The sequence below is a fragment of the Hippoglossus stenolepis genome, chromosome 6 (assembly GCF_022539355.2).
Source record: "Hippoglossus stenolepis isolate QCI-W04-F060 chromosome 6, HSTE1.2, whole genome shotgun sequence".
In the NCBI taxonomy this organism is placed as follows: Eukaryota; Metazoa; Chordata; class Actinopteri; order Pleuronectiformes; family Pleuronectidae; genus Hippoglossus; species Hippoglossus stenolepis.
In genome coordinates, this window is record NC_061488.1 from 14,274,701 (window position 1) to 14,293,842 (window position 19,142).

The following is a 19,142-nucleotide window of genomic DNA, read 5'->3' on the forward strand; positions in this document are numbered from 1 at the left end:
GGGGAGGGTGAGATGAGTGGTATTCAGCTGCAATATGCAACTTCACCACTAGATATCTCTAAATTCTACACACTGAACCTTTAAATTACACTTCTCTAACTGCTAAATGATAAGAACACCAGTAAATTTGTGCATGACCAGGAGTTGCTTAACGATGATGATAATTGTGAGTTTGAAAAGAGGAGACAATAGCTTGAGGTGGATTCTTGCCCTTTTACGACAAACAATCAAGTCTTTACAACTGAATATAAAACCAAATGTCCTCACACCACATCACGATAACCTTGCCTCTAGTTACTGGCTGTTTTTTGTCTCCATCAGTGACATAATAAATCTTTACCAAAGTAAAAGGTGAGGTCTACATTTACATGTCTAATTAGGCTGCAACCAAATGTGAAGCATTTTCTTACATGGATGTAATCGAGAAACTACAGCTGCAGTTTTCTAGATTTAAAAACTCGTCGACTTTCTTTCCCTTTAAAGTACTTCAGCCTTTTTCTAAACCAGCAATTTGATAATGAACAAATCTGCAAGAGTATATTATTAAGGTGTGGATTGTTCTGGTACATCTATCATTCTTTCAGTAATCAAAACAGCACTATGCATGTTACTGTGGGCAGTAAATGATCCTATTATCTCTGGTCCGGGACATATGCCAGCTGCCATCAGAGGGAAATAACCCCAGTAATGACTTTGGATTGAAACCAGAGTGTGCCAGTTTGCATTTGTCGTTGTAAAACATGTGGTGTTGACACATTGTACTTACCACTGCTGCCTACGCCACCGACACAGACCTGGCGAGCAGCACTTGTTCTCCTACTCACCATTGTGCCCTTCTACACTGCAGTCGTACAGTGATACCAGCTCTGTCCTGGGTGTCTGGTGTGCACGAGTGAGATGTATCAGGGAGATGACTGTGAGAGAGGGAAGCAGGTGCTCCGTGGTCCTCAAGATGGCAATGTTTCTCTGGTGAAGAGAGGGGTCCTTCTTGGCACAGAACACCTCAATTGTTTTCATTCATGACTAAAAATGGATGGCAGGGAGGTAATGGAGAACTTTCTTTCCTGTATAAAAGTGGCCTTACACTAACAAAGGGGCAAAATAAAAAAAGGTCTCCTAGATGAATTTGGGGAAGGGTGGGGTCCGCAGAGTGGGTTCCTTCCAGCGGTGTCAAAAAAGGTAAACAACCCTGGCCTGTGCTTGTTTTGTTTCCAGGCTGCAGCGGACCTCAGGTGACAAGAGTGCAGCTTCAGCGCAGCAATCACTTGTTCACTCATCTCCTCGGAGAGCGTTCAATCGGAGGAGAACACATGAAGATGGGGGCAAACAATATTCCTAGCTGATCCTCTTCCCTGAGCCAAACAATAAGTCGAATCAAATCATAACTGGGAAAAGAAAAACATAACCAAAGACAGATCAGCCCAGCGGTTCAGCTCGGCCTCTGCGGTGACACAGCTTGAACTGGAGACGCTATGCACATTTCAGAGCGGTGTCACCCACAATCTCCCAAGTGGAGCGTGTGACGGCAGGTGATGAGATTTCTTCCTCAGCTCCTATGCAGTACCAGGAACAATGCACGTGGAACCTTTAGAGTAAAGAGCAGGGAGAACAGGATACTGGCACGTGCTGCTGTTTACTCCGGCCCTCGCCTCCCGAACTGCACCGCTGTCTGCTTCTGCCACTGCTTCACGCTGCAAACTGGAATCTGGCTGTAAACAAGGGATGCGGAGGCTCCTCCATCCTGATCAGGTGTTCACGTGCCAACAGGAACAGTTGAGGGTATAATACGGGGTCATGGGGGAGTAATTTATGTCGGGCACCTTAGCAGCTCAGAACAGGCATGTAAGCAAACAGCGGTCCTCACACGAAACAGGGGTCTCTCGTCGGTGTTGCTAAACAAATTGCAAATTGTCTCCCTTCGCGTGTGCAGAAACACAATTGCAAGTGACAACTCCTTCGAAACACAATAAGGCATGGCAGCGTGTTTCTTCAATTGACTTCCATCGAAGAAACATGTTTCCCTTCAAATGAACAATTTATTGATAATCGGTCACATTAAGTGCCCAACCGCACTTTTCAGGTATGTGAACAGCTTCGCGTGGGCTCTATGGATTTTCCTTTCCCATGACATCAAAGTGTACATTGCTCAATTTTTCCATTTTTAACAGAAGTCATCACAGGTGCAGATGGGCTACACAACTTAAAAGCTGCCTCATCAGCGAGGACTCACAAACACAATGTGGCCTTCTCTGCAGAGGCTTTCAGCTCTGCACTCCTCTCCTCCGGAGTCCAGCGTCGCAGTGGGAGGGACGTTGACACACAACAACTTTCCCACACATCAATGTTTTCAATACATGTTAAACCAAACTCAGCAAATTATAATTCAGAGTGGATTACTATTGCAGGCTAAACATACAATGGCAAAAGAAAATACGGGAAGTATGCCTTTGGAACATGTTAGCAGTCATGAGTAAAATATATAAATTTAGACCTCTAAAATTAAAATTCCAATGTTAACCGTTAAGTTACTGCAAAAACTTTAAAATGACACAAACCATCTTACTGAAAAAATGGCAGGTATTTGTTACTTGTTACCAACAATTTCATTATATTGATTATTATTATTCTTGGAGAACTTACTGGTTTCAGAGCAATAAGTGAAACAGACTGTCAAATATCAACACAAACTTCTCTAAGCTTTTTATCCATTACTACTGTAGTTTTTTTTCCATAGATAACATTACACAACCATTCCTAAGGTAGGGATGCACAAAATAAAATATTAAGTAGAAAATATGAGGAAAATGTTAGTATTTGCTTTACTATGCTATGCGTATTGAATTACGGGCTGTTCCCTGGGCAAAACTCACATCTGTTAGTATTCAGCATTCCACAGAGTTGACAAGATGATTTGGTTTTACCCGTGGACGGGACACACACCGAGTTCATTGTCTATCTTGCAATTTGGTGTTCCAGTACTGAGGAACACAATAAAATACACTCAGATCCAAAACCATGAACCTTGACAATTTTTTTCAAACACATAACAATGTAGGTAACTGAAATGCATCTGGTGAGCTTATATTTTTTTTTCTTTGAAAACACAGGGACCGAGTGAGCTTCAATTCAAGCCCATTCAAATTAAAACAAAAAGCACTACACTTCTTCTGCACGCCACTGTCCTTTTACCATATTTCCAAGTTGTCATGCCTTCATCACGATGGTTATCTGATGAAGGCATGACAGCCAGAAACCTCTTGTCTGTGGATCGTGGTGCACTGAAGAAGAGCTGTGCAACGTGTTTTAACCAACAAAATGTTAACAGGACCGTTTCTTTGTACCTTCAGTACAAAATAATTCATTAAACCTTCATTGAAAACCCTGATTTCAAAATTGCCATGCTCACCTTTGTATCCATCAATCAAAACATGAACGTAGTAGAAATAGCTTTGAAATAATATCTTCCAATTACCCCTTGTGTAAGTACCTGTTTAGGAGGTAGACACAGCAGCACCTGTACAGACAATATTTTTCTTTATACTTATATTAGTCCAGGAACTTTGCTAAGCTTGTCATTGGTAGCTTTTGTTTACACTGGATTCCACTCAATTCATCATTTGTGGTTTTACTGTCGTAGAGGTGTTATTGTGTCCACTCCTTCTATTTCAAATTTATCGATAATTTTCTCATGATATATCTGGATAGCTGAGATATTAAACTTGCAAATGGACCAAGTTTTCTATATAATCTAAGTGTTGTTAAATTACATCGAAATTGACTCCTCAAATGCTCCTCGTGTTTTACAGTATTCTGACTGAATGGTTTCTGACTTAGTGAGCAATTCTTTCATACACCCTTTTTAAAATAATTTCAAAACCAAATAACCTCTTAGTTTTGTAGGGCACAGTTTGTCCTTTTTAGTGGATTACATGGCAACATACAAACACTCAAGAACCATACTAGTGCACCCCATAATGCAGAACACACAGCATGCAATAGTTACTGACATACAGCAGATCTTTTTTTTTTTTAAACATGACTTGAACTTAGTGTGTTCTGATTTTTAAGATGCTCCACGCACCACAATCATGACCAGATAGTCCTCTTCACTTTTAGCCAGAGCTTTAGCAGAGGAATCCAGGAACTGCTGAGAGAATTCACAGGGAGGGAAAGCATGAAGAACCCCTGTGTTGTCTTTATCTCGGCTCCCTCCCACAGGCAGGCTGATGACTCCTGCTGCTTGTTTTTGGTTGAGGTAGGACACCAGGTTCCGAAGCGGCCGCTGGGTTGAGACTGCGGGGTCAGACGAAGATGCATCCTCTGTGGTGCCGGGAACTGCCAGTAGAATGGCGTAGCCGTCGGGGCCGGCCACCTTGATGCGTCGGGACACCTCGTCGAGCTTGGGCTGGTCCAGGCGGAGGCGCTGGGTGATCTTTAGCTCGCTCACCTGCCTCCCCATCGTGCCGTCAGCAAGCAGGTCACTGGCTACATTGTGGTCGCCCTCCAGCAGGTGCATGTTGGCTGGAAAGTTGCTGTTCTTCAGCAGCAGCATACCTTGCCAGGCCAAACTGAGTCTGGTGCCGTCCGACTTGGACAGCTGGCCTCCCTTGGAACTGCTCTCAGAACGTTCTCTCTTGGCCGGCCCTTTACCACCTTCACCTGCTTTGCGCTTTCGCTCTCCAACTGCTGAAACACTGCTGCTTAAAGGTGCCTTGTCAGAGAGGCCCTGGTTTTTTAGTCTCCGTTCAGCACCACTTCTCTCCAGGCTGGTGTGGCGTTCTCGTACTGGGGAGGGTCTTTCGCCCCGCACAGGACGCTCTGAGTCACTGAAGCGGCCCCCATCTCTGCTGCTACCTCCAGGACTGCCATCCGGAGAAGCACGCCTTCGCCTTACTGTCCTATCAGTGCTGTCAGGGGAGTGGTCTATGTGACGGCCATCCTCCATTACACGCCGTTTGCGAACAGGTTCTCGTCCCTGCAGCTCTCGTTCCAAAGACCAGGGCTCCCGTGCCCTCCGCTCACGCTCCAAGTGATCCAGAGGCTCGAAGGGTGAGGCGCGTACTCGTTCGCGAATAGCTGGGTTGGGCCACTCAGCTCCAGGAAAGAGTTCTCTCTCCCTAAAGTGAAGCGGCGGTGGAGTCCGTTCCCTGACCCGCAGCGGTTCAGGTGTGGCACGATGGACAAACGACTCAGCCACCATGTCAAAAGGTGGTATAGGGAGCGGCTGCAGGAACTGCTGCTGGTAACGATGTTCAGTGTCAGCAAAGTCCACTCTCAGTCTTCTCTCGGGACCTCCCAATGGGAAGCCCCTCATGTGTGTGCATGCCGCCTGAGCAGCGTCCAAACTTTCATACTGAATGTAGGCCCAGGTGTCCCCCTTCCTGTAGTCAATGGTCCTTATAGTGCCAAAGCGATCAAACTCCCTTGCAAGAGCAGCTAGGGGAACCCAGGGTCCAAGCCCACCCACCCACAGGCGGGTGGTGGGAGTTGCTTTCCCATAGCCTATCTTTATGGGGTTGCGGCCCACTATTTTCCCAGACATACTAAGCTTAGCACGGTGAGCCATGTCAAGGTTCTCAAATTTCAGAAATCCATACGTGCTGGTTTGTCCCCGTGTGGGTCTTTTAATGTCCACCTCTGTGATCACCCCGAACCTGTCAAAGGCTCGCCTCAGGTCGGCCTCTGTCACCGTTATGTCCAGGTTGCCTAAAAACAACGTCCTGTTGGCTCTTTGGTCGTCTTCTGGGGAGATAAAATCCTCCTCGCGAAAAGCCGCTCGCTCCGCAATGAAAGCCGGACGCGCCCTGGCTTCGAACAGAGCGAACTCCCGGTCGCGCTCCAGATCTCTGGGCAAAGGGGGCGGCGGGGGCGGGGGGAGCCGTCCCAAGGCCAGCTGCTGCAGCCGGTAGTCCCTGTACCCGAGCCCCGTGGGCGAGAGGGGTCTCTGCAAGTGTCTGTGGCTCTGGGTGGCCCCGTACAAGTCTCTCTCCACCGGGGAGCGGCTTCTCCTCCTGTTGATGTACACCGCCTCGATCTTCAGCGGCCGGTCGTACAGCACCAGCCGGCCCCTGGCGTGCTTCGCGGCCCGGGCGTCCTCCGGCTTCCGGAAATTCACGAAGGCGATCCGCTCGTCGTTGCTGCGGCTGATCTTGACGCTCACGTCCCCGAATTTCTTAAACTCGTGAAAGAGTCCGTCCTCTATGTCCTCGTCGCTCAGCTGGGTGCCGAGGTCGCTTATTTTCAGCGTCTTGTACTCACTCTCGGTGCTGGGCGGCTGGACCCGCTGCTCCCCCCGCGACGTGGTCCTCGGCGAGGCTAAATCCAGCGTCAGGCTCAGGCTGTGGTTTTTGCCGACGGAGCTGGCGGCCGCAGACTGGCAACTGTGATTATTCCCAGTCCGGCTGTGACTGTCGAAATCCCGGTCCCTCTTCTCGCCGAGTAGGCTCCGTCTCGTGGAGCCGCCGCCGTCGCCTTTGGTCGAGCTGTTCCCATTATTACTCCCACTGGAAACGGAGAGAGCCCCCATTTTCTTGCTGGTCGGGTGGCATCCTCCTCTGTCTCGAATATCGTCCAAGGCCCGGGAGCGCTTTTTAATCGGCGACCGCTCTTTGCCTTTCATTTCAGTCGTCACGGAGCCGTTCCCTGGGGCGTTTTTTGGAGCTGTTTCTGCAAATTAGTGCAGAAAATTTAAGAAAAGAAAAGCGGATTTATTCACTGACCCTGCGGCAAAACAACAACAGTCGCCATTTTGTAAAGATTAGCGTCAAGGCCCGCCCCTTCCCCCCGATTGGCTAAAAAGTGGGTGGAAAACTTTGAAAGCGCCTGTCAATCATCCGATGGGGATGGAACATTTCGATAAATGTTTATTTTTCAGATTTTATCACCAAGGTGACGAGGAGGACGAAGTATTAGACAACGTAGTTTTTGCTTCAATCTTCCATACATTTTTTTCGTCTTTTACTCTGTGCCTGGAAGTTTGTTTAATATTATTCACATATCATTTAATACAGGAAAAGATCAAATATTTTAATTAGTGAAATTCCCTAAAAACCCTCAAAGAGTGTCAGAGTCAATGTCAAAAGTAATATATCAGGGAATAACTAAAAGTATCTTGAAAAATCCTCCCAAAGTATTGAAAAATATTGAATTAATGAAGGAAAGAAATACTGTAAATTAACAGAAAATTACTGAAACATACAGTCAATACAATCATGTAACACATATAACTACTTACCCAAGAAAAAGGGCCCTTTCTTTTGGAACAAAAAAGTTCGGGGCTCAACTCCTTTTTATGTCCACATGTGCCTGTTCTTAATCGTGGCTGATGTAAGTTTTTATGTTGCAGGAGTTAAGTTGTTGTTATGAGCACCATGTGGACCCAGGGGCCTCAGTAACGACAGGGCCCAACTGAATTTGAGAATTGGATGAAGACTTGATATTGTTTTTCTGAACATGGGCTGGATCTGTTAGATTTGGTAACCATAGCAAACATGACATTCTGTAGTCACTTTTGTCCCTGCAGACTCTAAAGTTGCTGCCTCTCACTCCATTACTTTCCTCTCTATCTCCAAATCCTCCCATCTTATCTCTTTGTCCTCCCTTTCCCTTTCTGTCTGTGTCTTTGGTTAACCCTAATCTTAAACTAACCAAAAAAACAATGATGGGGAGGAACAGAGAAACATTCCTATCTCAGTAACACAAAGTGATTTTATACCACAAGATGGCAGTGTTTGAACAGTAGTTTAGGTACAGTAGCTTATAAAGCTCTAACTAATCCTTGAGAATGCCTGTAGATGGTTACAAGGAATTTCTCTCTATAAACATCTGTGTAAAACATGTAATAAAAAGTCTTTAAATAGAAAAGTAATTCAGCTTAGTCAAGCAATGGAGGCTAATTGGACATTTCATATTGCCCTGATAGAGTTTTTTGGAGTGGGAAAACACATTTACATGATAATGACCTACTGATAGGCTGTTTGGTCTTTACTGGAGTAGTTTCCCCCTGTTTTCCAGGTCAAGGCCCAGCTTTCAATTGATCTAAATTCAACAAAAAGTTTACAACCAGATCATGTACAAGGAAAACACAAAAGACACAGAAATAAACAGAAAACCTGGTGCATTGCAATGTATTTAAGGTAAGATAAGATGCAATGTTGTTGTGTGAGGTCATAGTTCTTGCATGGCGACTATTAACATATTTTATCTGTTGGTCCCAGGATATTTTTTATTTCTCTATAGAGCTGTTGAGGGTGCAGCAGAGTTTTTTTTCCAGCCTAATGCCCTGCATCACATCTCTGATCCATTGGGTCTGGACGGGACACATCTTTCCATTTGAGCAAGATTGAACACCTAGCTAATAACAAGGAGAATGCAATGACCTTCTGTAAGCGAGTGGAGTAGATGCAATCACTCTGAGCCGAGAGTATATCAAAAATACCAATAGTTAAAGAAGGTATAATATTGCAGCCTAAATGGTATAAAAAAAATGAAACCCAGAAAGACACATATTGATATTCCTTAAAAATATTTTGTGCAAATCATCACTTTTTCTTTTCTAGATGATGGACTGCCAAATGGAGCTGCTGTGGCAGACAGTCTTGTAATGCTGTTTGACCACTTCAAATGCAAGGAACTGCTGGGTCACAATAATTGCAATATGAGTCTACAATAAATCTTGTTGAGTTCAAAGCTCAGAGCAGTGGCCATTCAGGAGACACCTTTATAGCTTTTAATGAGCAGTAGATCATATTTAGTCCATTAATGAGGCTGAGAGTACAGTAACTTCCAGACTCTAGTGACAGTCGTCACCTTCTGACCCTGACACATTCAGTGATGCTTTGTTAGTGACTGCCTCCGGCATTGTACAGTCAACTTTTTCATTTACTCCAATCAGCCACAGCATTAAAACAGGTAACTGGTTTTAATGCTGTGGCTGGTAGGTGGATTTTGTTTTTTAACTTGCCACAAAGGCATAGAAGGAACAATTAAAACTACAAAAGTTTTAAATCACAGTACTGACGGTTCAGAATGAAGTCTTTCCACACAGCCCACAGATACACCCTCATCAGTTACAACACTAGTTACCTGTTTGAATGTTGTGGATGAAGCATTTTTTTCCTAACAAAACACACATACGGCCATTGACACTTGGGTCATAAAATCAATGCCTGAACCACTTTAACACCAATTTAACTCTAGTGTAAGATTAGGTCTTTTAAATTTAAATAAAGTTTTCTCCACTGGACATGACATGGGGCAGAGAGCATTGCTTCAGATCCTTTATGATTGGATTGCAATTTCATTTGGTTAAATTTCAGCAACCTTTGGGTAATTCATATGCAGCTGCAACAATAATATAAATATTTTTAGTGTGTTTCTCCAGAGGGGTGAATTCAGTGAAAGAGTGAAAAAAAGGTAGCTTTCAAAGCGACTTTAGCCCTTTGCTGTGCAGGTCTAACTTAACCTTAAAATAACCACAATTCACATAGATTACATTTACTGATGATTCAGAATGAATTCTTTCCAACAATACAACCAATATACACGGCAGCAACATTAGTTACCTGTTTAAATGTTGTGGCTGATTTATTACTGTTATTGTTATTTCTAACAGATAACATTCGGTCTTTGAGTCAGTGCAGATTAAGAAAACTAACGCCACACCCCTGCATTCACTGCAGCTATCATGAGTTCTCGCTGATTTCGCCACGTGCCCCTTGGGCGAGAGCATAGAGGCGAGAGCTTGTGCGGTGTGTGTGCGCGAACGTGAACGTGACTCCGGGCAGGAAGATAACAGGGGACATTTGGGCTAAAAACACAGTGTAAATGACGATGTTAGTGTCAAATTTGAATGTCGGTGCTTGGATGACGCCACAGGAGCAGTATGGAGGCATTTTATGTTTTCTTTCTGTTGTTTTTTTTACGTTTAAAGAAGGAGTCACCAGTTACTTCAATTGTATTGGATTTGGCTGCGATGCTGTTTTCCCCTGAAACTCCAAAAGGGTTTTATGGACTCAAACACCTCACCCATCACTCCATCGGCATAGTGGTGAGTAGATAACGAGTGAATTTAAAATGTTTCGGTGAACTATCCCTTTAAGTCTTTTTTCAGTTAAATAAACCCCACTGCAATTATTGTGTTGTGAGCTACTCTATTACAACCGTCCTGACAGTATTCACAATTTAATGTAGAAAATTCCCTAAGATGCCGTTTCCTCGTGTTTATGGACAGATCAATTTGATTAACCTTCTCCTTCTCTAAAAAAGAAATATATAACACAGCACTGATCCACCATCTGCTATTTCTTTAGCTTTCCTAAAGATGGCCATCTCCTCAATCCCTTATCCCTACTGACAGGTCTTCTTATCTTCTCCACTTAATCTGGGATTTAATCAGGGGGACTATGTAAAGGCAGTGAGGGCTGCTGTCTCCCAGGGTCTGGCTGGAATTCGAAGCTGTGGGTGTGGAAAGTGTTTCTGATGGGTTTGTGCATTCTTCTATTGGAACCACATGTCAGTGGCTCACACAAAATCCTGACACAGAGTACGGGAATGGCAGCTAATCCGCCCCAGCGTGGCTGTCATGGTGTAGCAAGCACAGGGGAAGGAGAGCCAGTGTATTCCCCTGTAAGCTGTGTACACTCCTGGGCAGTAAGTGGAGCTTGGGAGGGCTTTGTCCAACACTGGAACACTTTTTTTCCCTCTCAATTCAAGTTTGATTTTCAATCTCAAACTGATTGAAATGTTTTTACATCTGCCATGAACATGTTGGTATTTAGTAATTTACACCAGATGGGATGGTACCATACAATTCAGAGTTTCCTTGACAATAAAGTAAATTGTTTTGGGGTAAAGCACGACAAAGAGATTTCCTGAAAACAATTATTAGGAATGCGTTCGGGAAAGACTGTGCCACAGAAACACATTTATGTAATTTTCTTCTTTAGAAACAACTCATTAATACGTAAATATTTACAAATAAAAGAAGGAGGCGGATGACCTGACAACTAATATTACTGAACAAAATACACTGTGAGCCATGGTAACCCCAACTTCTTCTATTGATGTGTAGCTCATTATTCAGTTGGTCGGGTTTTACCACAGATACCAGATGTGAATGAGACGTGCCGGCCCCAACATGAAGCCGGCCGCCTGTGGGAGGCTCTCCACTTCATCATCGATACTGAAGTGTGGTCGCTCAGTTAGCTTTTCATTAATGAACCTGCCACTTGCTGCTGATACATGAGGTGAGACCTGAAGGCCTCTTGAAGTGAAGCCAAGTAGGCTGCACATGTACAGTCGCCCCTGTGCACGGCCTGAACACAAAGAGGCTCACCGCACAGCAGAAAACGTGTTTACGGCAATCACAGCCTGCAAAGCATTTTTGCCTCATAACCACATTCCCTGTTAAAAACAATGTGACACAGACGTTTGGTTAGCTCTCTCGGTTAAAGTTTTCTAAACGAGTCACGAGAAGGCCAAACAACTTAGACTGTGATTGTTTTAATTAAATAAAAAATACTTTCCTACTGAATAAGACAGTTGATTTATAGATGGAGAACTTTATTACTGGTCACACTATGAAGTACATCAGACATAAAAACAAAGATTGATAGGGTAATTACATTTTTTTACATGCTTAAATAACTTTTTCCTCTTTGGTCTCAGCATTATTATTTCTAACTAAACCTGGAAACAAGTTCATATTAATACGTTGAGTTTCGTGCAGGAGGCTCAAGATGCTCTCGGTGTTCATGAAATTCCTCTGTCAGGAGATTCAGAATCGGGGAAAAGTCTCCACGTTGGCTTACATAAATGTTACGGGGGAAATATTTAAGTCATATGGTGAAGTGGGTGTGTACATCTGGGACTGTGCATGGGTCAGGAATGTAATATGCTTTGGCTCAGTCAGTGCATAATGGGGGGCTGGCACAGTTGTGGTCATGTAGGCCAGGAGAGGATGCTACCCGGCTCTTTGGCTTTCATCCGCAGTGCCACCAGGCCCGTCGGCTTGTATTCGGTCTCAGGCCCTTCGATGGAGGGGGACCCCAGGCCTCCAGGAAATCCGTGGAGCGAGTAGAGGCCATTGATGCCTGGATGGTGAGACGGGTGGTGGTGGTGGTGGTGGTGGTGGTGGGGGTGGTGTGGGTGGCTGGGGGATGTGGGCATACCCATGAAGCCCTGCAGGTTGCCGTGGGGATGAGGGTATGGACTCATGCAGGACGAGGGGATGGAGTCAGCTCCTAGGACACAACCAGCACCGGAACCACCGCCTCCTCCTGAAGCTGGCCCTGGCCACAGGTTGCCCTGCATCTGGATGGGAAGAGATTAGGGACAAAACCGATTTGTAATTTGATTAAATAACATATCAAGGTATAATATCAGGAGAAGTCAGATTGAGTCTGCTAAATTTTGCACTGCCCTCATTCTTATAGCAGGATCAGTAATGTGCTTCCACCATTACAACATGCATGTAATGTGAGCTCTACCTGGTATGTATCATGGCGAGGGAGAAGAGAGATATCATATGTAGCAGCAAAGTGGTTGCGGACTTCTTGAATCTTCCCGTAACGTTCCCGTTTCCTCCACTTAGCCCGACGATTCTGGAACCAAACCTTTAAAATACAAAGACATTTTCAGATGACAACATGTCTCGTTCAGGCCACAAACTCTATCCTGCTTATAGGTATAAAATGAAAAGTAGTAAAGTATGAAGTAGTTGCCTTATAGCACATACCTGAACCCGAGCCTCGGTGAGCTCGGTCCTCAGGGCCAGCTGTTCGCGGGCATACACGTCTGGGTAGTGTGTCTTCTGAAACACTTTCTCCAGCTCCTCCAGCTGAAAAGTGCTGAACGTGGTGCGATTGCGTCGCTTCTTGTTCTTGCCTGATAAGTCGATGGAGTCAGCGATGGACTCCACGTGTAAACCGACCCCCGGCTCCTTCAGCTTGCCGCAGCAGTCTGTGCCGATCCCAGGATAGCCCATGGTTTTCGGAGTCCCTTTCTCTCTGACTGTGGCATGACGGACGCACAAAAAGGTAAACAGTTAGGTATGTTTCAAAATAAATATAAATTCATATGCAAGAATTTTTTCAATGTGACTTAATCAACATCAATTTATTGTTTGATGTGCTGTTAGGTGCAACTTTTTCAGGGTGCTGGTTTTACATATGATTTTTGCATTCATCAACAACAATCTGATCCCGTGTGAAATATTTTGTGCAATCTGTTTTCAAAACTCTTGATGTCATATATGTTGATGATGAGGCTTTACTGCTTGAAAAAAGAGTTCAATAAAATATGCGTTTTTTTCTTTTTTTCTTAAATCATTTTAGGGTCTCAGCGACTAAACAGGACCCCGAGAAACGCCACAGACAAATCAGCAGCCTTTCGCATGGTAACACTGAATAATATTCATACCTAGAGGCAACTTAAATAAAATCAGGAATGAGGATATTAGAGCATCCAGAAGATACCCTCACGAATACAATGACAAGAGACGTACAACATTGTGCAGAATAAGGCAGTGCTTGGAGTCAAACGTCTCTGCAAACAACTGAATGATCAACAACTTCCCCTTTCTTTGCCTTTTTCTCATCCTAATTCATGCACAGCGCACTTTCTCCTAGATATGGTTCAGGCACGCAGTGGTCACGACCCATAAATTGTAACTTCGCACATCGTTTCAAAATCACATAAAACACATGGTCACATCGAAGATTCTATTCCTGAGGCATATTGCTGAATCCCATTAATGTGTTGGCTGGTTTTTTTATGCCTCTTACTTTAATTTAATTCCCCAAACAAAATCCTGCCAAAGGAGGCCGAGCTGTGAGACGCCTGAGAAAATCAACACACATCAAACATCAATCAGCACAGGCAGCCCTAATTCAGCCAAGCAGTGTTTTAATTGGATTAGCCCAGACGAGCCATACTTAGACAGTGAACTCTCAGCGAGTTGGCTGGAATTAAACCCACAAGGCAATAAGTACAAAAACAAGGTTTGATTTCATTTCCATACAGTCATGTCAATTTATCTATGGGAAACTTATTGCAATCTTCATGTCCAAACATTCACATTGAGAATAAGGCAGCCAGGATACACCATCTACAAAATATGACAAATTTATATGAGGAAGCGCATTAGGGTTTGAATTCATCATATATAGGTTCTGACCTTCACATTCAGCAGTAAAAGGAAATGTGAAAGTCTTATTTTCCTTCCTGTTAACAGAGCATGGAAAGAGCTGCTCCCTCCTGTGTTTGGATGTTATTGTCCATGTTCATTAAGTTTAACCCTGAGCTCCCAAACAAAATCACTCTCTATCCATCTGCAGGCACTCACTCACCAGGGGCAGCCAAGACACCACTCTGCAACTCTCCTCCTTCAATATGGGCCCCAAACAGAGAGCACTTTTCATTGCAACATTAATTTCCTCATGTCCATTAGATCCAACCTCACACCACAGTTCATGCTGGAAATATTCTCCATCAAAATTGCGAACTGGAGCCGCAGGACCTTGTGTAGCTTTTACCCTGTCAAGCAGCCACATCTGCTCTGCCTACGTGGAGTCGTGGTAGAAATTGAAGCTGCTACTCTTCCAGGCCTCTTGCTCTCTACATTAAAATTGTGCAACACACCACTTCCCCTTCCGCCTGTGGTTTGCAAAAAGCCTTTGGAACATTCACTGATTTTAAATTCAAATAAATGAGACGAACTAAGATAATTATAATCGAAGCAATGTCCACCTCTTACTGTCGATTAATGGGTTTTTAACCTTCTTTATGCTGCTGAGGTGACAAAACGCTTTAAATAGTTATAGTGAGGCATATCTTATTTTATTCTAATTGAGAAATTTTATGTATTTGTGTGTATAGCATTAATCTATATCAGTAAATATGAATGCCATAGGAAGATTATTGTAATGGATACATTTTGGCTGGGATATATCGCAATGGCTATCTACATTTAAAAACAAAAAGAAAATAGTTTTTGGGGAACATCACACATTAAAACACAAGAAAAAAGACTAACGTAGTAATGTTGTAAATATAGTGTGAATTAAATAATAGACATTGAAATGTCAAACCCGTTGATGTGTAATAGCACACATTATTCTAAATGGTTCTCTTATATTGATAAAAGCGGGATCAATATTTTCTTTTTTACATAAAAAGTATATGTGTGCATTATAAAAATCAACCAATTGCTCATGAAGTTTCAGACATTAATTAAAATTATGTAGTTTTGTTATACATTTGCAAGAATGTGTGTGAAAAACAAAGACGCAAACCAAAGCAAAAACTTCAAGGTGTGAAAATGGTCAAAGGGTTTTTCATGTGTTGACCTGTCCCACCATCACTGAACTTTCCTCCCACCGTAGACAAAACAGGAAGACGCGTTTACTTTTGAAGGTGAAAGAGCCCAAACTCAAAACAAGATACACGCACGCACGCACGCATTCACATACACACACACACACATGCACGCACGCACGCACACACACATTCTTTCATTGTGCACATATAAAGCCCTATCACTTGCAGTTATATTACAAAATAGATTAAAAGGACAGCTTTCAAGTGTGTGTGTGTGTGTGTGTGTGTGTGTGTGTGTGTGTGTGTGTGTGTGTGTGTGTGTGTGTGTGTGTGTGTGCATGTGCATGTGCACAGAGTAGAGAGAGGAAAGCTGAAACCATACATGCTTCTCTTATTAAAAATAATAAAAGTCCACTTTGAAAGAGAACAGTTGACATTGTTATCATAACTAATTGTGAGAAAGTCTCCCGGCTGTCTTTGGCAGGAACATGAATCAACTGTTGCTTATCAGCGCTCATGTGCTTTGCTTTGCCGAATCATCAACACCAATAAATAAAGTGAAAGACCTCATCATTTCTTCAGGCCTCGGACCAACATACACAACAGTTACTAGACGACAGAAACAGTTAGTTTACTTCCCAAGATGGACATTTGTACGTCGACAGAGTTTGAGCGGACGCCTGCCTGCTATAATTCATATTCACTTCCTGTTGTTTTACATCATACAGCCAATATGTTGCGTATGAGGTGAATGAGAAGCAACTGAATGAGGAGACGAGAAAATACACAAAATGTTGAGCCAGAGAAGCTGACAGTTAACTAGTAGCCTAATGACACACCCAACTTGCTGCCAGGCTGACCTTTGACCTCTCTCCCTTTACATCAAGGACTGTCAAGTAAAAGAAAACTTGTTGACATTTTAATCACAAGCATGATTCCCTTTGCATCCAGTAAAAATCAAGTCACACTTTTGTGTAATTATTGGTTGAAGTTACACCGTTAGAGAGCCGGTAATTTAAAACAAAAAGAAAGAAATTGCTAACTGATAAGAATTTGAAATATGATCCATGGGATGTGTTTAAGTTAGTTTCTTACAATTGAAATCATACATTTAAAAAGAAAAGTTTATTCTCAGATTTTGTGATTCAATTCGTCCGCTTTTGCTGATCAGGATGAAACTATTTTATTTTTAAAATGTCAAGGTTTGCAGCACTAAAGAAATTTGGGCGTAAGATAACCAACTTATTTTATAATAATAATAATAATAACAATAATAATAATAGCCTGATACTTTTGATATTCAGTGTGTTCTCGAGAAATTGTGCGTTGTTACCAGCAAAGACAAATAGTTCTTACAAATATAAAAACAAAGCAAAGTTCATTATTGTGTTGGCCGGAGTTTTTAACGATCTCGTTGTTGCTACTACTTTTATTTATTGCCCAGTTGCTCTTTGCTTCTTCTCCTATTTAAAGGAATCAAATGTAAAGGATCTCTAACTTACCTTCCGAGTTGTTTTCATAAAACGTCGACTTGCCGCTTATCCCCGTCCCCTTCTGCTCCTGGCTTATACTGTCCATGAACTTATTGTGTTTGGACGGTGAGCCGGGCGGGTTCACGGGCGCAGCGCCGTGCGTAAAGTCCGCCGCGCCATCCCCGAACCTGCCCATGGCGGCGGCGTACAGGTCCCCGCGCAGGCTGAGGCGGTGAGGCAGGGGATGAGGGGAAAGATGCGGGGGCTTCTGCAGCTCGTCGCAGGGGAGGAAGGAGCCGGAGCCGCGGCCGTGCTCCAGTCCAGGGGAGTTCTCGGGCGTCCTCCTGCTGGTCTGCGGAGAGAAAGGCAAACAACTCTCCGTGTCCATCTTCCAGCTCCAGCAGGCAGGGTAGACAACAGAGACTGGGAGCTGATAGTGTGGGCGCCGGAGTGAAAGAGTTTTTTTTTTTTTTCTTCGTCTGTGTTCATGTCAAGTGGGTGGGATTTAACAGATCAGAAACAAAGACCCGTGAAACCGGGGCTGTGTGTGTGTGTGTGTGTGTGTGTGTGTGTGTGTGTGTGTGTGTGTGTGTGTGTGTGTGTGTGTGTGTGTGTCCGTTTGCAGCATCCAGCAGTCTGATATAATCCGCCAAAAATTCAATCACGTGTGGTTTCTGTTCCTCCAATTAACCATTTAATTCCTATTTCATATATTGTTATGGGTCTAATCAGCAAATCAAGCAGGACAGGAGAAGCACACTCACACACACACACACACACACACACACACACTCACACACACACACACACACACATACACAACAAAAATGTCCGACTAAAAACATTTTTCCTGAAGGCCAATGCAGTGATACAGTTTGTTATTTGTTTATTTTTGCTTTTTTGATGTAAATATTTCATTGAATTGAGTTTATTTCATTTAAAACAATATTTTCTTTGATGCGCTTTTAACAAACTGATACGTTCTTCCTTTTTATTCTTATACACGCTCAGAAATTAAGTGTTTGACTTATATCACCGATGCATTATTCTACTGCGGATAAATACGTGCTTACTAAGTGGTCGTTTACCGCTAAAGCCCAAGAAGGGAAGATTTTATTTGCCCAGATGTCACATTATAAAACGACCAGTTTACTGTTGTTCGACACAAATTGCTCTTTAAAAATGTCTCATTAAAAACATAGGAGAGTAATTTAATTAGAAAGCGGGTGAAAACCATTTCCTGACAGGTCCAACACATCTGGATAATGGTTTAGACAAATTGATACGCAAACACCATCATCAGATATTATCAACTAATTAACAAAAACATATATTAAACAACAATATATGAAAATGAATCTATATCATTTATTTAACTGTCCACTCGCTGTAGTGTTTTTTTCCCGATCGCTTTGGTTTTTGAACGCGACGGCATTTCACTGAAATATTAAAGTCACATGTGACAATTTCGATCTATTTATGTTAAATAAGATATAGTTCTAATCGTCACTATATCTTAATAATATATAGAGATCAAAATTGGTATTTCTATTATCTAAGAAAAATAGATAATATATTTTGAATTTTTACTACTTACTTAACTTATACAAATACTTATTCGATCATGTAGGTTGATCATCAGAATATAGGCAACATGTAGGTTATCACAAATACAGAGATCAAATGGATATACATCAATTTGTTTCCGTGCATTATCGATGTGTCAGCTCGACTCGTGCAGCAGCTGCACTTCACTTCAGCTCTAAACCTTGGTGCTGATTTCCTGTGGTTGTGATGAATAATACTCAATGTCTCCCAGAAATGATGGAAAGGGCAAAACAATACTTAGGAAAAACATAATATGTCTCTGCTTGCAGTGAAATACAGTTTTAATTAATGCTATATTAAATTTGTATGGGTCTATACTTGAATCACTTGACATTTGTTTTAGTAAAAGTCTTCCAGATATATTAAAATAGCAAAACCTTAAAAGAAAGCGGGAACAAATATATGCCTTGACTGTGAAACTGTGTGTGTTCTTCCTTTTTTTCCACACAGCTCCAAACTGAATATGCTCAGAAAGAGTTTGTCTCACTGGTAAGATATAAAAGGCTTTTGATACTTTATCTCCGATCTAGACAAACTTCATCTAAACACAGTGCACTTACCAGAATCAGAGGCGGCACCAATGCTTCTGGGGACATCTCACCATCTCTGTGGATACCTGAGGCCACGCGCTGCTCAGCTGATGGACAAGTCTGTAAACATGGGCTCCATTTGGGCTGAGAGGCCTCATAAGCCTCATTTGATTCCATTTTGAGCTCTGAAATATCAAAGTGTCCAGGCAGTGTT

General features: G+C 42.9%; 2 protein-coding genes across 2 annotated transcripts; both read right to left on the bottom strand.

The window, feature by feature from the left end:
- Positions 1 to 2,016: 2,016 nt before the first annotated feature.
- rbm15 (RNA binding motif protein 15) lies at positions 2,017 to 6,771 on the bottom strand. The gene has a single exon (XM_035159171.2). It carries the CDS (start codon positions 6,617 to 6,619, stop codon positions 4,064 to 4,066), a length of 2,556 nt encoding a protein of 851 aa, XP_035015062.2. The 5' UTR covers positions 6,620 to 6,771; the 3' UTR covers positions 2,017 to 4,063.
- Positions 6,772 to 11,545: 4,774 nt separating this feature from the next.
- On the bottom strand, positions 11,546 to 17,218 carry alx3 (ALX homeobox 3). Its single transcript, XM_035159646.2, has 4 exons — positions 16,821 to 17,218; positions 12,737 to 13,011; positions 12,489 to 12,614; positions 11,546 to 12,312 (listed from the first exon to the last, which is right to left on the bottom strand). Exons 1-4 carry the CDS (start codon positions 17,176 to 17,178, stop codon positions 11,941 to 11,943), a joined length of 1,131 nt encoding a protein of 376 aa, XP_035015537.1. The 5' UTR covers positions 17,179 to 17,218; the 3' UTR covers positions 11,546 to 11,940.
- Positions 17,219 to 19,142: the final 1,924 nt, after the last annotated feature.

Coding starts and splice junctions, on each gene's coding strand:
- rbm15 (XM_035159171.2), bottom strand. CDS start 6,619: ATGAAAGGCAAAGAGCGGTCGCCGATTAAAAAGCGCTCCCGGGCCTTG.
- alx3 (XM_035159646.2), bottom strand. CDS start 17,178: ATGGACACGGAGAGTTGTTTGCCTTTCTCTCCGCAGACCAGCAGGAGG. Junction 12,615..12,736: donor TCACCGAGGCTCGGGTTCAG/GTATGTGCTATA, acceptor TGTATTTTAAAG/GTTTGGTTCCAGAATCGTCG. Junction 12,313..12,488: donor CTCGCCATGATACATACCAG/GTAGAGCTCACA, acceptor CTTCCCATCCAG/ATGCAGGGCAACCTGTGGCC.